Consider the following 12,707-nt stretch of genomic DNA (forward strand, 5'->3'; position numbering starts at 1 on the left):
TAGTTCAGCGGTAATACCACTACACCATCGCCTCCCTTGTAGATGGTGCACACTGTTGCCACTGTGCATTGGTGGTGGTGGGAGTGAATGTTTGTGGATGGACTGCCAATCAAGCGGGCTGCTTTGTCCTGGATTTGAGCTTCTTGAGTGTTGTTGGAGCTGCACTCATCCAGGTAAGTGGGGAGTATTCCATCACACTCCTGACTTGTGCCTTGCAGATGGGGAGCCAGGAGGAACTACAACTAAGCTTCCAATCATAAATCTCATCCCATAAATTTGCTGGTTTCCATTTGCCATAGCAAATCTCTGCCATGCCTCATTTCCACAATTCTAGAAATCCTTTTTATGCTCCAATGGTTAAATTTCTCCTGTATTCTCACTGTTGATTTTGCATACATCACACCACACAAACTCAACTTCATCCAAACTTCTATACTATATCCTGACCTGCACCAGGTCCTGCTTGCTCATCCCCCTTGATAACCGATTATATTCGCTAAAAGATTTTTAATTAAAAATCCAAATCTTCATTTAAAAATTCCTTCATAACCTTCTCCCACCTAAGCTCAGCACCTCCTTCAACTCCACATCCTAGACTCTGGGCAGAATCTTGTAGAGGCGATAGCTGTCTTGCCTGCTAGCTTGAGAGCCAGCAGGAGCCCTGGGTTACCTCTTTTAAGGAGCACCTACTGCATTTTGTTCCACTCAGGCACTTAACATATCAGAGTCAGGCCTTCCCCCAGGATCAAGGACCCTGGAGCGGAGGTCCCACTCACCGAGAACTGCTGGCCGATCAGAGACTGCCGGGAAGACAATGGCTTCTGCCCGTGTGGCCTTGTGTCATTGCTGGATCCCAGGCCCTGATGAGTGATGGTGGGAGAGGGAGGCCATGGAGTGGGGGTGGTTTGGGGTTGGCAGCAAGGGCGAGAGGGTAGCCTTCCCAATGCAAGGTCCTTGATGAAGCATTGATTGCCTTTGAACGAGGGAGTCTTTACTTCGCCCCCCCCACCCTGGTTATTGCCAGCAGAGGGTATTAATTGGGTGGAGTTGGGAAGTTGGTAGGGTCCAGATCTGCCACCCTCCCAATACCCCCCTGCCATCAAACACACCATGGTGGAGGGCACAAGATCCCACTCTGCTATTCATTCCTCCAAATGGTCTCCTGTGTGACCACCCCCCCACCCCAAATCTACCACTGACAGTAAAGATCCACTGTCCTAGCTCTATTCTCCATAACTCCCTCTTGAAACTCCCTTACAATTTTCCGCTCTGCTTTTAAAAGCCTCTTCAAAATTGTTCTGACTGCTTTTGATCATACCCTAACTCTTATACTACTGATGTGTATTTGTTTCTACTCTGAAGTGACTTGGGACCAATACTGTGTTAGGAGAGCTATTGAAATACTTTTTGCTACTGCTTTAATGATTCCAATTACCTATTTACTTTAATGTCAAAACCCATCCTAATTCGGTATGTAAAACGCTGGCAGAATTCTGTGCCAACCATCTACTGATGCATGCTGCTTTCCTAAGGCTTTTATAAAGGAAATGCCAGAATTTGTATGGTTGCGGGATAATTTGATTTCTTGTCAGAAAGACAAAGTTTTCTTCTCCTTTCGCAGCCATATATCCCACAGGAGTGGGGAGCTTAGCCTCCTGTAACTAAATAAAGATGCACTGAGTGGCTTATTGCAATGTCTCTGTTATTTGGAGAAAAATTATTACTGTATCCCCATTATGGTAACTTGTTTCCCTCCTGGTGCCTTCGAAATCTTTATAAAGTGAGCACTAAATCTGCGCTCAAGGCTTCCAAAGGATGGCAACCTGGATCTACTTGATAAGCTTCTAGAAATTTAAAGGGTCCATTGATATCGTCGTGACTATTTCAACTTTGGGACCCGTTTCTGTGTGCCTTGCATCTCCTATGTTACCTGCCTACCTCTTGTACTCTATCCATTAAAGACCCTTTAGTTACTCATGCAACATGCTTTCCTTCCATTGTTAACCTCTTTCATCTCCTCCTTAACTTTGCCGTGGGATAGGTGTTGCATTGAAGGGGAGGGTGCCCAGCCATTATTAGCATCAGGGAAAGATCTTAGCAGTTCACTGGTACATGCAGAATAGTGTCAACCATGGTGCTCCCTATCGCTGAAAGAATAGAGAGCATAAGCATTGAAGAAAAGCTACGAGCATACAGGAGAGGTTTAAGCTGTTTAGAAATGGAATAGGGAGAGAGAGATACATCAAGCAGAAGGAGAGGATAAGTGACTGGATGAGTGAACAATGTGACAGATGAACAGGGTTGGAGACTGATAGCATGAGCTGTTCAACATGATTTTTCATTTACTGTACGAGATAAAAAAATAACTTCAAGAAGGTCATCATGTGATAAGAGTGCTTCTTGCAAATCACTCAGACTTTTCAGTTCCCTTTCATCCAGAGTCTAAACTTCCCAGTTTGTGCATGTGCCAGGAGATAGAAATGCTGAAAAAATTAGAATAGAAACTTTAGATAGTTTCTATCAGTAGGAGATTTCCTCTTTTAACAAAGTATTTTAGAATTGAACAAGATGTTTCCTTTTATCTAAATATAGCAAACCAGTTTGCCTAGTTTTGTGCAGTTGTGTCAAAGTTAGTCATGGGGGCTGATCTTTCCCTTCCAGTGTAGACTAAACTTAGAACAAACCTTGAGAATCGGAAGTGGTTGAGGCACTTGAAACTAGCTTGAGTATTTATATGATCAGCGTTAAAGCTCCAAACTTTTCTTTGAGGCATTTTCTCTCATCTCCCAACACAAAAAATAACTAAGTTATGTTAAAAGCTTGGGGTCTGATTTCCTGAGAATGATATCCGTGGAGTGCATATAAAATGTGAGGAAAGAGTCAGCAAATGTAAGAGTTTACTTTTATGTTTAACTTAAATTTCTTCTGGAAGTAAAATTGCGCAACACACCTAGCTATTAGCTGTTTTCTAAGCAGCAATTAAAGAGAAATATTCTTCCTGATTATTGCTTTCCTAAATTGCAGCAATTATTCCCATTTTAACATAGCTGTAGCAGCAAGCAAGAGGTTGCATCTTAGCAAAGCTACAAGAAAACTTGCGGCTATTAGCATCAGGGGACTTCAAACAGCATGTATGCAGCAATAAGGTATGCTGAAGGAGAAAAAGAAATAGAAGACGTAGATTTGGGATGCCCAAGGCATAGGAGGTGCAACTACAGGAATGTTTTAACTGAGGCACCGTATCAGCTACAGAAACCTCGAAGGCCATTATGTGAAGAGGCTGTGTCTTGACAAAAATGCAGATTTTAAATATTACCCTACAACCTGACACACAGATGTCTCTTAGTACAACTCCCAGGTGTAAACCAGGTATTAGGCCTCTTAAACATGTAATTTGGTCCTGTTTTGAAGACTTGTTTGGGATGATTGGGATAGGCACCCAGTCTGCCCCACTAGGATTCCTAGGTGGCTCCCTACAGCCAAAAACCTAAGGTTTTTTATTTGTTTGTAGAATGTGGGCATCACTGGCTAAGCCAGCATTTATTGCCTTCCCTTAATTGCTCTCGAGAAAGTGGTGGTGAGCTCTCACCTTAAACCGCTGCAATCTTTGTGGGGTAGGTACACACACACTGCTGTTAGGAAGAAAGCTCCAGGATTTTGACCCAACCACACTGAAAGAATGGTAATATATTTCCAAATCAGGGTGGCGTATGACTTGCAGGGGACCTTGTTCCCATGCACCTGCTGCCCTTGTTCTTCTAGATGGTAGTGGTCGCGGGCTTGGAAGGTTGGCGAGTTGTTACAGTGCAGTTGATGGTGCACACTGCTGCCACGGTTCACCCCTGGTGGAGGGAGTGAATGTTTTAAGGTGGTGATGGGGTGCCATTCTAGTGAGTTGTTTTGTCTTGGATGGTGTCAAGTTTCTTGAGTGTCGTTGGAGCTGCTCTCATCCAGGCAAGTGGCAAGTATTCCATCAAGCTCCTGACTTGTGCCTTTGTAGCTGGTGGACAGGCTTTGGGGAGTCAGGAGGCAAGTTACTTGCTGCGGAATTCCCGGTCTCTGACCTGCTCTTATAGCCACAGTATTTATGTGGGTGGCCTAGTTCAGTTTCTGATCAGTGATGAGCCCCAGGATACAGATGGGAGATTCAATGGTGGTAATGCCATTGAATGTCATCGGGAGATGGTTAGATTCTCTCTTGTTGGAGATGATCATTGCCTGGAAGTTGTGCCATACAAATGTTACTTGCCACTTATAAGCCCTAGCCTGAATGTTGTCCAGGGCTTCCTGCATGTAGGCACAGACTGCCTCATTATCTGAGGAGAAAAACAAAAAATTTTTGGAAATACTGAGCAGGTCAGGTAGCATATATGAAGAGCAAAGCAGAGCCTGGATTTTCGCTTCCAAGTGGGGTACACAGAGTCAACAAATTTTCCAACTCTCCAAACCCGCCTCAGAAAATGGTGCCTTGAATAACAGCATCTTTATTCCAGGGATGTGTGTGCAGGCTGGAGCCAGGTCCACCACATCCGGAAACAGTTCTGCAGCAGCCACAGGTTGCATACCAAGATAGGGTGGTTAAAAGGCCTGCCTTGGTGATCTGGGTTGTTGTGTGGCTGAATATTAGGCACTCTAGCAACTCACCCTTCATTCCTCGTGCCCCATCCATGACAACACATACCAACCCATGTACTCACCCAGCCCCAAAGGCCCCTTTTCCCTTCATGCCAACTCATGCCCCCTATCACCACCAATGGTCCCTCATACCCCCATGCCAGCCTATGCTCTCCACTCACCTCCAAGGTTCCTTTTAGCCCTTATGCCAACTTAGTGTCAACATGTCAACCTATGCCCACCACCCTTTCCCCTTGCACCCCCATGCCAACTCACACTGTATCCACCATGGGCAGACCTCAGGACCCATGCTGAGGTGAAATAAAATAAAGTTCTAAGTACCTATTACAGACTTGACTATATATTTTTTTAATTGATAAAGACCCATTCAAAATACTTAAATCCCTCCAAGTACTTAATGCTTTATAAAAACAAACATCTGCATTCATAACTCTACATCAAAGACAGCTAATCCCTTAATAACCTCTTGAGCTGTCAATCAAACAGTGACCATACAGGCTCCCACTTTGATAAGGGTGTGTTGAAGAAGCATCCAAGCTGTGGTAATGTTATAATGATAGCCCTTGTGTTTATGTCAACAAACAGCTATTGAAACTGAAAGCACCAATTTTTTCAACTCCGAGACACAGCAGGCTGGTTCTTTACCAAATTTAAAGGGCAGATGATTTAACTAATTTGATAGCTTGACAGTTCCAAAGATCTTATCCACCTTTTTTGAGCATTTATGTCTACTCTTAAAAAGAGTAAGTCACATGCTGGGGGCTAAGGACCTCGCTTCAACAAAATGGGGTCTGTTTGAACTCAGCATTGAGTTCAAATGTCTGTACTGGGTTTGGATTCCCCTCATGTGAGAATCGCATCCCAACCCCTTTCCCCTACCAACGAAAAAGGATCTGTCAGAAATGAGGTCAGTACTCCTTGATCTCAGGTCCCTGCACTTATTAGATGAGGTGTGATGTCTCCATGACTCTGAAAATCTGGGTCAGAGTCAACGTTTCAAGTCAGTGACCGCTTATCAGTATTCTCTGAGAAGTTGCAAATCAAACTGAGCACTGTGTAATCATCAGGGAACTTCAATTGACTTCAATTTTCCTAGGATTCCTTGATGCCATAATTGGTCAAATGCTGCCAGGATGTTAAGGGCAGTCACTCTCACCTCAGCTCTGGAATTCAACTCTTTTGTCCATGTTTGAACCAAGATTGTAAAGAGGTCTGGAGCCAAGTAGTTGAGCGATTAAGTAATAATAGGAACCATCAAAACTCCTCTGAGAAGAACAATCCCAGCTTCTCCAGCCTATCCACTTAACTGAAGTCATTCATCCCTGGTATGATTCTAGTAAATCACCTCTGCACCTTCTCTGAAGCCTTGCTATCCTTCTAAACATCTGGTGCCCTGAAGTGGACACAATATTCCAGCTGAGACATAATCAGTGATATGTAAAGGTTTACCTTAACTTCTTTACTTTTGTACTCCTATCCCTTGATTTATAAATGCAAGGATCCTATAAGTATTCTTTCATAGCCTTCTCAGCTTGGCTAGCCATCTTAAAAAAAGAAATTGTGTACATAAATTCCCAGTTCCCTTTGTTCCTGCATCACCTTTAAAATTGAACCAATTAATTTATATTGCTGCTTCTTATTTTCCTTTTGAGATGCATCACTTCACATTTTTCTGCATTAAATTTTATCTGCTATGTGTCTGCTGACTTCCACCAATCTGTGTCTTGAAGCACTGTTTACTATATTTCCAGGTTATTGATATTTATCAAAAAGAGCAGTGATCCTAATACCTATTGCTGGGGCACACCTCCATTTTCTTTCCTCTAATTCAATCAACAGCTGTTCACCACTACCCTTTGCTTTCTGAATCTTGCCCTGTTTCATATCCTGCTGCCATTACTCCTTTAATATCATGTGTTTCAATTTTGCTAACAAGTCTAATATGTGACACTTGGGCAAAATTTGTCAGACATGATTTTACTTACACAGTGCTTTCCAAACTTTTCCCCACCTATTTTAATGCTTCACACTTGATGCGACCCCAGAGTAAAAATTTGGGGAGGCGGTGAGGGAGACAGTTGGTGACCAGATGGGGAAAGTTGGGGGCAAACATCAGGGATACAGGTACATAAAGAAAAAAATAAAGCATATACCACTTTGCAGGCTCTGCTGTCAGCAGTTAAGCCTCGAAGCTCATTATATTAGGCTATACCCAACACCAGAGAAAATCACGCAAATATAAAGGGGCCTCGCAGCCAATCCCAGGGCTGTTGTATGTCAGTTTCCGCTTCAAGCCGCCATTTCTGCCTCTGAGCTCGGAACCCCAGTTGCATGTCCCGTGAACCCACTGGGGGTCAGGAACCACATTTTGGGAACCCCTGTCTTAATATATAATGTTTTGAGTATTTTGTTTAATTGGGTGTGTAGACTCTGAATATTTTTGTGCTGATGCACCATTGTCCTGACGCATTATGCTTACCCATAATATGGCACAGTGCATTCTTCTCTCTGCTACGGCAATTTTACCTGATCCATACCTAAAGGAGTATAGGTGGTCAATTATTGGAGCCTTGGTTGCAATGTGACTCCCCACAAAGTTGAATATGGATCCAGATGTTCATTGTATGAGCCAGCAATAGCCAGTCCTGTTCTGCTTGTTGGATTTTCTTGCTGCAGCTTGTTTAGTCACTCGTCCAGAGGCAGGTTTTAGTTGCGCATACAGGACAGACAACCTGCCTGTTCCTATGGTTTGTCATGCATTCCATGAATGAGGTCAAGTCTGTAGCATGGACAAGAATAGAAATTGAGAATCTGTATTTTGAGTCCAAATATGCTTAAATTAACAATTGTCACATCATGGAGTGTAGACCTCCAATTTTCAGAGAGTACCTTCCTGAATGATGTTTTCAATAAGAGGTCTCTGCCGCAAAAGTCATTGGCACACACAGTTTGATGACATTCCACAGAGTAGAACAGAAGTAGCAAACTGGCTGATAGAAGCCTAACTGTTTTCATACAGATTCTACTTTTTTGTACACTTGGCTGCTCTTGATCAGGCAGTAACCTGTTTCACAAGCAGTCACGTAAGGGGAATCGAGTTGTGGGGCAGGAGGAGGGTGGAGGCAGGAAAAGGTGTTAAGTTTGAATGTGAACATTATTTCAGCATTATCCATTGTGAAGACGACTAACTTTTCACATTTGAAATCAATTTCTGAATTCCCTAATTGTATATGTATGCAGCTCAGTTTCATTCTCTGCATTTGGTGTTCTGCCAGTCACCAACATGGGATCTGGGCTTCCAATCTCAGTCTCATTTGTGAAAATTAGAATATATTTAGTAAATAAACTTGGATAAAAATGTTGTACAGGCTAGCTTCTTTAGCATACACTTTAGCTTCTGTCAACTATTCTGTACCCCACAGTTAAGCCTTCTAAAATGTTTTTCTCAAATCGCTTAAGGAATAAGACTCATAAGTTGAATATTGTTAAAAGTTAGCTCATTTCTGAACTATTATTTACAGTTTTATACTAAATATCACCATTGAAAACATATTTAGGTTATAAGTCACTTGAAACTACGCTGCTAGAGCACTGGACTGAAATTCTGAAGACTCAAACTGATTGCAGGTAGACACCGAGGTGAATGCAGAGTGATGCTTGAGAACAATATATGTAGTAGCTGGGCATTATCTATGATATTGTGTAATATGATGTAAACGGAATTTTGAGCCGTGAAAAGGACCATTTGTTCCACTTTTAACACTGTTTTACTGAGCATGGTTAATAAAAACAGAGTAACTAACAAGTTGTCTAACCTCTAAGAACCAGTACAATCCTTACAAAAGAAAATTAGATAGGCGGCTGTGAGAAATAAACCTGCAGGGCTGCAGGGAAAGAGCAGGAGAAAGGGACAGACAGGATTGTCCTACACTGAGACGGTATGGACTCGATGGGCCGAATGGCTTCCTTCTGTGCCGTAACAATTCTATGGCTCTATGACTTAATGCAGTTCCTGCTCAGCATCTAAAATCTCTGCCTTTTCTCATTGTGTACTCTCCTCAACATCATCATTACCCTGTGAAAAGTGTGTAGTTACACTGGAGCATGTGGCAATGGAAGTCACAGTCCTAAGGCAAAAAATTCCAGATCTCCTTATTTTTCTGTAAGAAAACATCAAATGTGATCGACAGTTAGGCATTTTAAAGTTTTTTTTTAATTTTCTTACTAAAGGTGAGATCAGACTGATGTCAGGAGTTACTTCTTTATGCAAAGTCTTTATGAAAAGTTACGTTGACATTCTGGATAAGGTAGTGACAATGAAAACTCTGGAATCATTAGAGGCAGTTGGATCCTGTGACAGAGGAGGAGGGTGGGAGGGTAGTGGGAGTGGTGGTTCCATGGGAGGAGATCCCATGGGAGGAGATGAGCTTGGTGAGGCAAATTTTGTTTGCTCATGGGTGAATCTCGCATATTGAACCTGTTGTGTGGATTGAACATGGTGGCTGTTGGGCTGCAGAGTTATCATTCATATCTGTGAAATAAACTAAAGCACCCATTTTACTGGAGAAAATTTACTACATAATTTGCCTTGTTCTTAAATTTTTGATTCCTGTGATAACCTGGAACTTATATTTGTGTGTATGTGTTTCTTAGGTGCAGTAGCAAGCACAGAAGTGAAGTTGAGACTTCAAGAGTTTGTCCTAAATAAAAAGAAAGCTGCAGCACATAGGGCAATAAACCATTCCATTCCAAATGACCCAAGATTTTGGTACGGGTAAGTATTGCTGATTAGCTGCAATAATGTGATAATGTGTTCAGTGACTTTTTTGGCCAGCCGCATATCTGGTATGCAGAGACCCACCTGAATTAAAGATCCCCAAATCAAGTTACTGAAAAATCCGCACAAGTAAAATTTCTGCTTGCCATATACAAAATGCACATCCCTTTCCTACAGAAATATTCTCCCTTTTTCTCTCGTTCTTTCTTCCTTGCCTTCTCCGGAACACTTTTGTGTGAACTTCTAATGAGGGAAAGGGTTTGGGAGGTAGAGGAGTGGGATGTTTCAGGACAAAGAGACAGGGGAGGGAGTTCAGAAGCTTGGAATGTGTGTGCTCTCTTTCCTCAATACACTTTTTTGGATGGCTTTTTTTTTGCCTGCTTTCTTTTCCTTTTTTCTTTTTTGAGCTACAAATTAGGATAACACGAGTGATTTAATGATGCCTCATATTTGATCAGGATTGTTGGCAGATCTGGCACAATGGCCATACCATTTAGTCAAACAGCCTTAGTACTGGGGCTGACAGTAGTGTGAGGAAATAAGTTACAGGGAAATCAGAGAAGTGGGAAAACTTACTTTAAAATTGTAACATAATGAAGTATTTCTTCATATGTTTGAAAACAGCAGTGACTGCTGGGGAATGCCCATGTCAATAGTCTATAAAACTGCAAATGTAGCTGAACTTTTCAGGAGCTGGCAATTGGAGGTTTAGTGCTAGTATGAGTTTGTGATAATAGAGATATAGGTGAAGAAAGGTTTATGGTATGAGATGTTAAGATGGTTGGACAGATTGGGGATGTATCATGAGGTGCTATATGATCTCGTGCCTAATGGAGCAATTGAAGATTGTTAGAAAGATGGCATTACAGTTTGGCCCAAAAATAATTGACTGTTCCCTATTTCTCATTTTTTGGAAGACTGAATCGCATTCAGTTACTAATATAAAGTAATGCTTGCCAATATAAATTTACCAGGCTACTATGATACCCTAGTGTCAAATCTGATCATATTTCAAGGTATAATGGTTATATTTATGTTTTAAGTTGTTAATGTGAGTTGCGTTAACTCATTTTGAATCCTCCTTTATTGGATTTCTATTGCAATTACAAGAAATATGATCTCTGCAATATAAGCAATGTTGAAAGTCAAAGATCTGCTGATATTTGTATCAAAGCCTGGACCCTGAGGTCTATACATACTTAGATAGGCTTTGGTACTACAGTGATGAGATGATCTCACTCATGGAAATGTTGATTCCACTGCACACTTCAGTGACATTCATTACCCTGTATAACCAAGATTAATATTATGGATTCTCTCATCGCTTTGATGGATGGGGGTTGACCAAAAAACGAAGGCTTACTGTCCAGTTCGATGCCATCTCGTGTGACATTAGACCAAACCTCGGTTTGCATAACGATTACAGGTACTGCACATGAAGTCAGTGTTGGAAGGATGGCTGGAGATTGATATTATGTATAAATTATCTTTTCATATTGGCCTATTAACACAATTTTAAGTTCAGAAATATCAGAGCCATGCACACAGACTGCTCAGTGCGGGGCACACCCATCCTCCCCCATCACCACCTCCCAAAAACCTATCCACATACCAGGCCAGGAGAGGAGGAAAACCCAAGCTGAAAGCAACACACTTCCAACCCCCACTTCTGTTTGAACTCTATCCAGGTCTGCTCAGAGTGTGTCCCACCAGAGGTGAATGCAAGATCGGTGTTAGCTAAATCCAACTCCTTGGTTTGGCCCCAGTCCCCTTCCCGTCCCTTGGGCCCTGGTTTGTCTCTCTCTAGCTCTGCCTCTTAAGCGAAAAGGCAGAAAAGGTTTTATTAGTTAGCTCTGCTGCTTCGCACTTTTTAATTGTCATTTTTATTAATTATTATCAGTTTGTTGTTTTGGCATTGATTTTTTTGCTCAGCAAGTTGTTTATGTTTTCTTCATACTTTAACTGTTTTTTTGAAATTCATCTTCAATGTTGTACCAAAGTGGATCTCAGGCAGCCGCTGCTGGGTTTCTTGCTGAAGGGGAATGAGAGGTTCACAAGAAGGCTGTTTACTGTTTGGAGGGATGACAAAAGGGGCTAATTTTGCTCCGGTACAAACAGGAAGTGTCAGAAATGCTCAACTAGCAGCATCTGTGCAGAGAGAAACAGAGGTCAGTGACCCTTCTCCAGAACTAGTGCAGATCATGGACCTGAAGCATTGACTCTGTTTCTCTGTCCACAGCTACTGCCTGGCCTGTTGAGTATTTCCAGCATTTTCTGTTTATATTTCAGATTTCCAGCATCTGCTCCTTGTTGGGCATTTATAAGTGTGGTTAGTTTCAATTTAAAATGAAAAAATATTTATCACTCAATGCATAGTGTAATTTTTCTGTTAACAAAGCCCACTTGTGTGGATAGAAATAGCACATTATTGCAGGTCAATTGGTTGGTGCTGATTTACTGGAAGGTTTTGCCATTTTTAAACTTGGAAGTCATGTAGCAATAGAATACATCACTGTTAGTTCAAGATATTCTCGTTTGTATGTGGGATTGTTGTTTGAGATGGTTGTGAATTTCAAGTCTTTTGGGTGTTGCTCTCTGGATATTGCATAGGCCCACACTCAAAGAAGTGGAGCTGGTTGCATAATATGAACAACCAGGTTGTGTTTAATTGTCTGACAAAGCCGTGGTTGTAAAGTGTATCAGGCTGAAACACGAGCTTCTGGTGGGCTTGATAAATAGAGGCATAGAGTACAAAAGCTGTGAACTTTTTTTTAAACCTATGTGAAACCGTTTGACCCCACTGTAACTATGGTTCCCAATTCTGGGCGCCCGAAGGATGAGGGGAAGGTTTAAAGAGGGGATGGTGGAGATAAGGGGCCCAGAAACAGGAGAAGCACCGGGCCCATGATTTCTCTCCCTGGCCCTGATTAGCAGTGCATAGATATTAAAATCCCACCTGAAGTTGAGCCTGTGGGCAGAGCTTTCTGTGCCTGCTGGCATTGGGCATCATGGCGGACGTGAGCAGACAATATGGCGGGAAGGCCAAAAATCAGTTTCATGCCGTCATTGGCGGGCTGCACTTCCCGCCATCAGGAACTTAATTGTAATACAGTTGCATATCATTACAAGCTCAGCACACTGAAATCATCCCCCCACCCCACTCCATGCTGGATCATCTGAGCACTGCCGACATGTTTCACAACAGCATTTATAAGGCATGCACTTGGCGTGCTGCACTTTGAGGGGAACTCGGAGGTGAGTGCATGGTAAGGTTACGCATCCCTTGCAAGTGTCG

General features: G+C 42.3%; 1 protein-coding gene across 1 annotated transcript in view; it reads left to right on the forward strand.

Annotated features, from left to right (window-relative positions):
* The window catches only part of hdac4 (histone deacetylase 4), a 458,769-nt gene that overhangs the window by 275,468 nt on the left and 170,594 nt on the right, over positions 1-12,707 (forward strand). Inside the window, exon 6 of the mRNA XM_078551420.1 lies at positions 9,289-9,409. Within this exon, the coding sequence (XP_078407546.1) occupies positions 9,289-9,409 (121 nt within the window). The remainder of the gene's footprint in view (positions 1-9,288; positions 9,410-12,707) is intronic.

The sequence above is a fragment of the Cetorhinus maximus genome, chromosome 11 (genome assembly GCF_964194155.1).
Source record: "Cetorhinus maximus chromosome 11, sCetMax3.hap1.1, whole genome shotgun sequence".
In the NCBI taxonomy this organism is placed as follows: domain Eukaryota; kingdom Metazoa; phylum Chordata; class Chondrichthyes; order Lamniformes; family Cetorhinidae; genus Cetorhinus; species Cetorhinus maximus.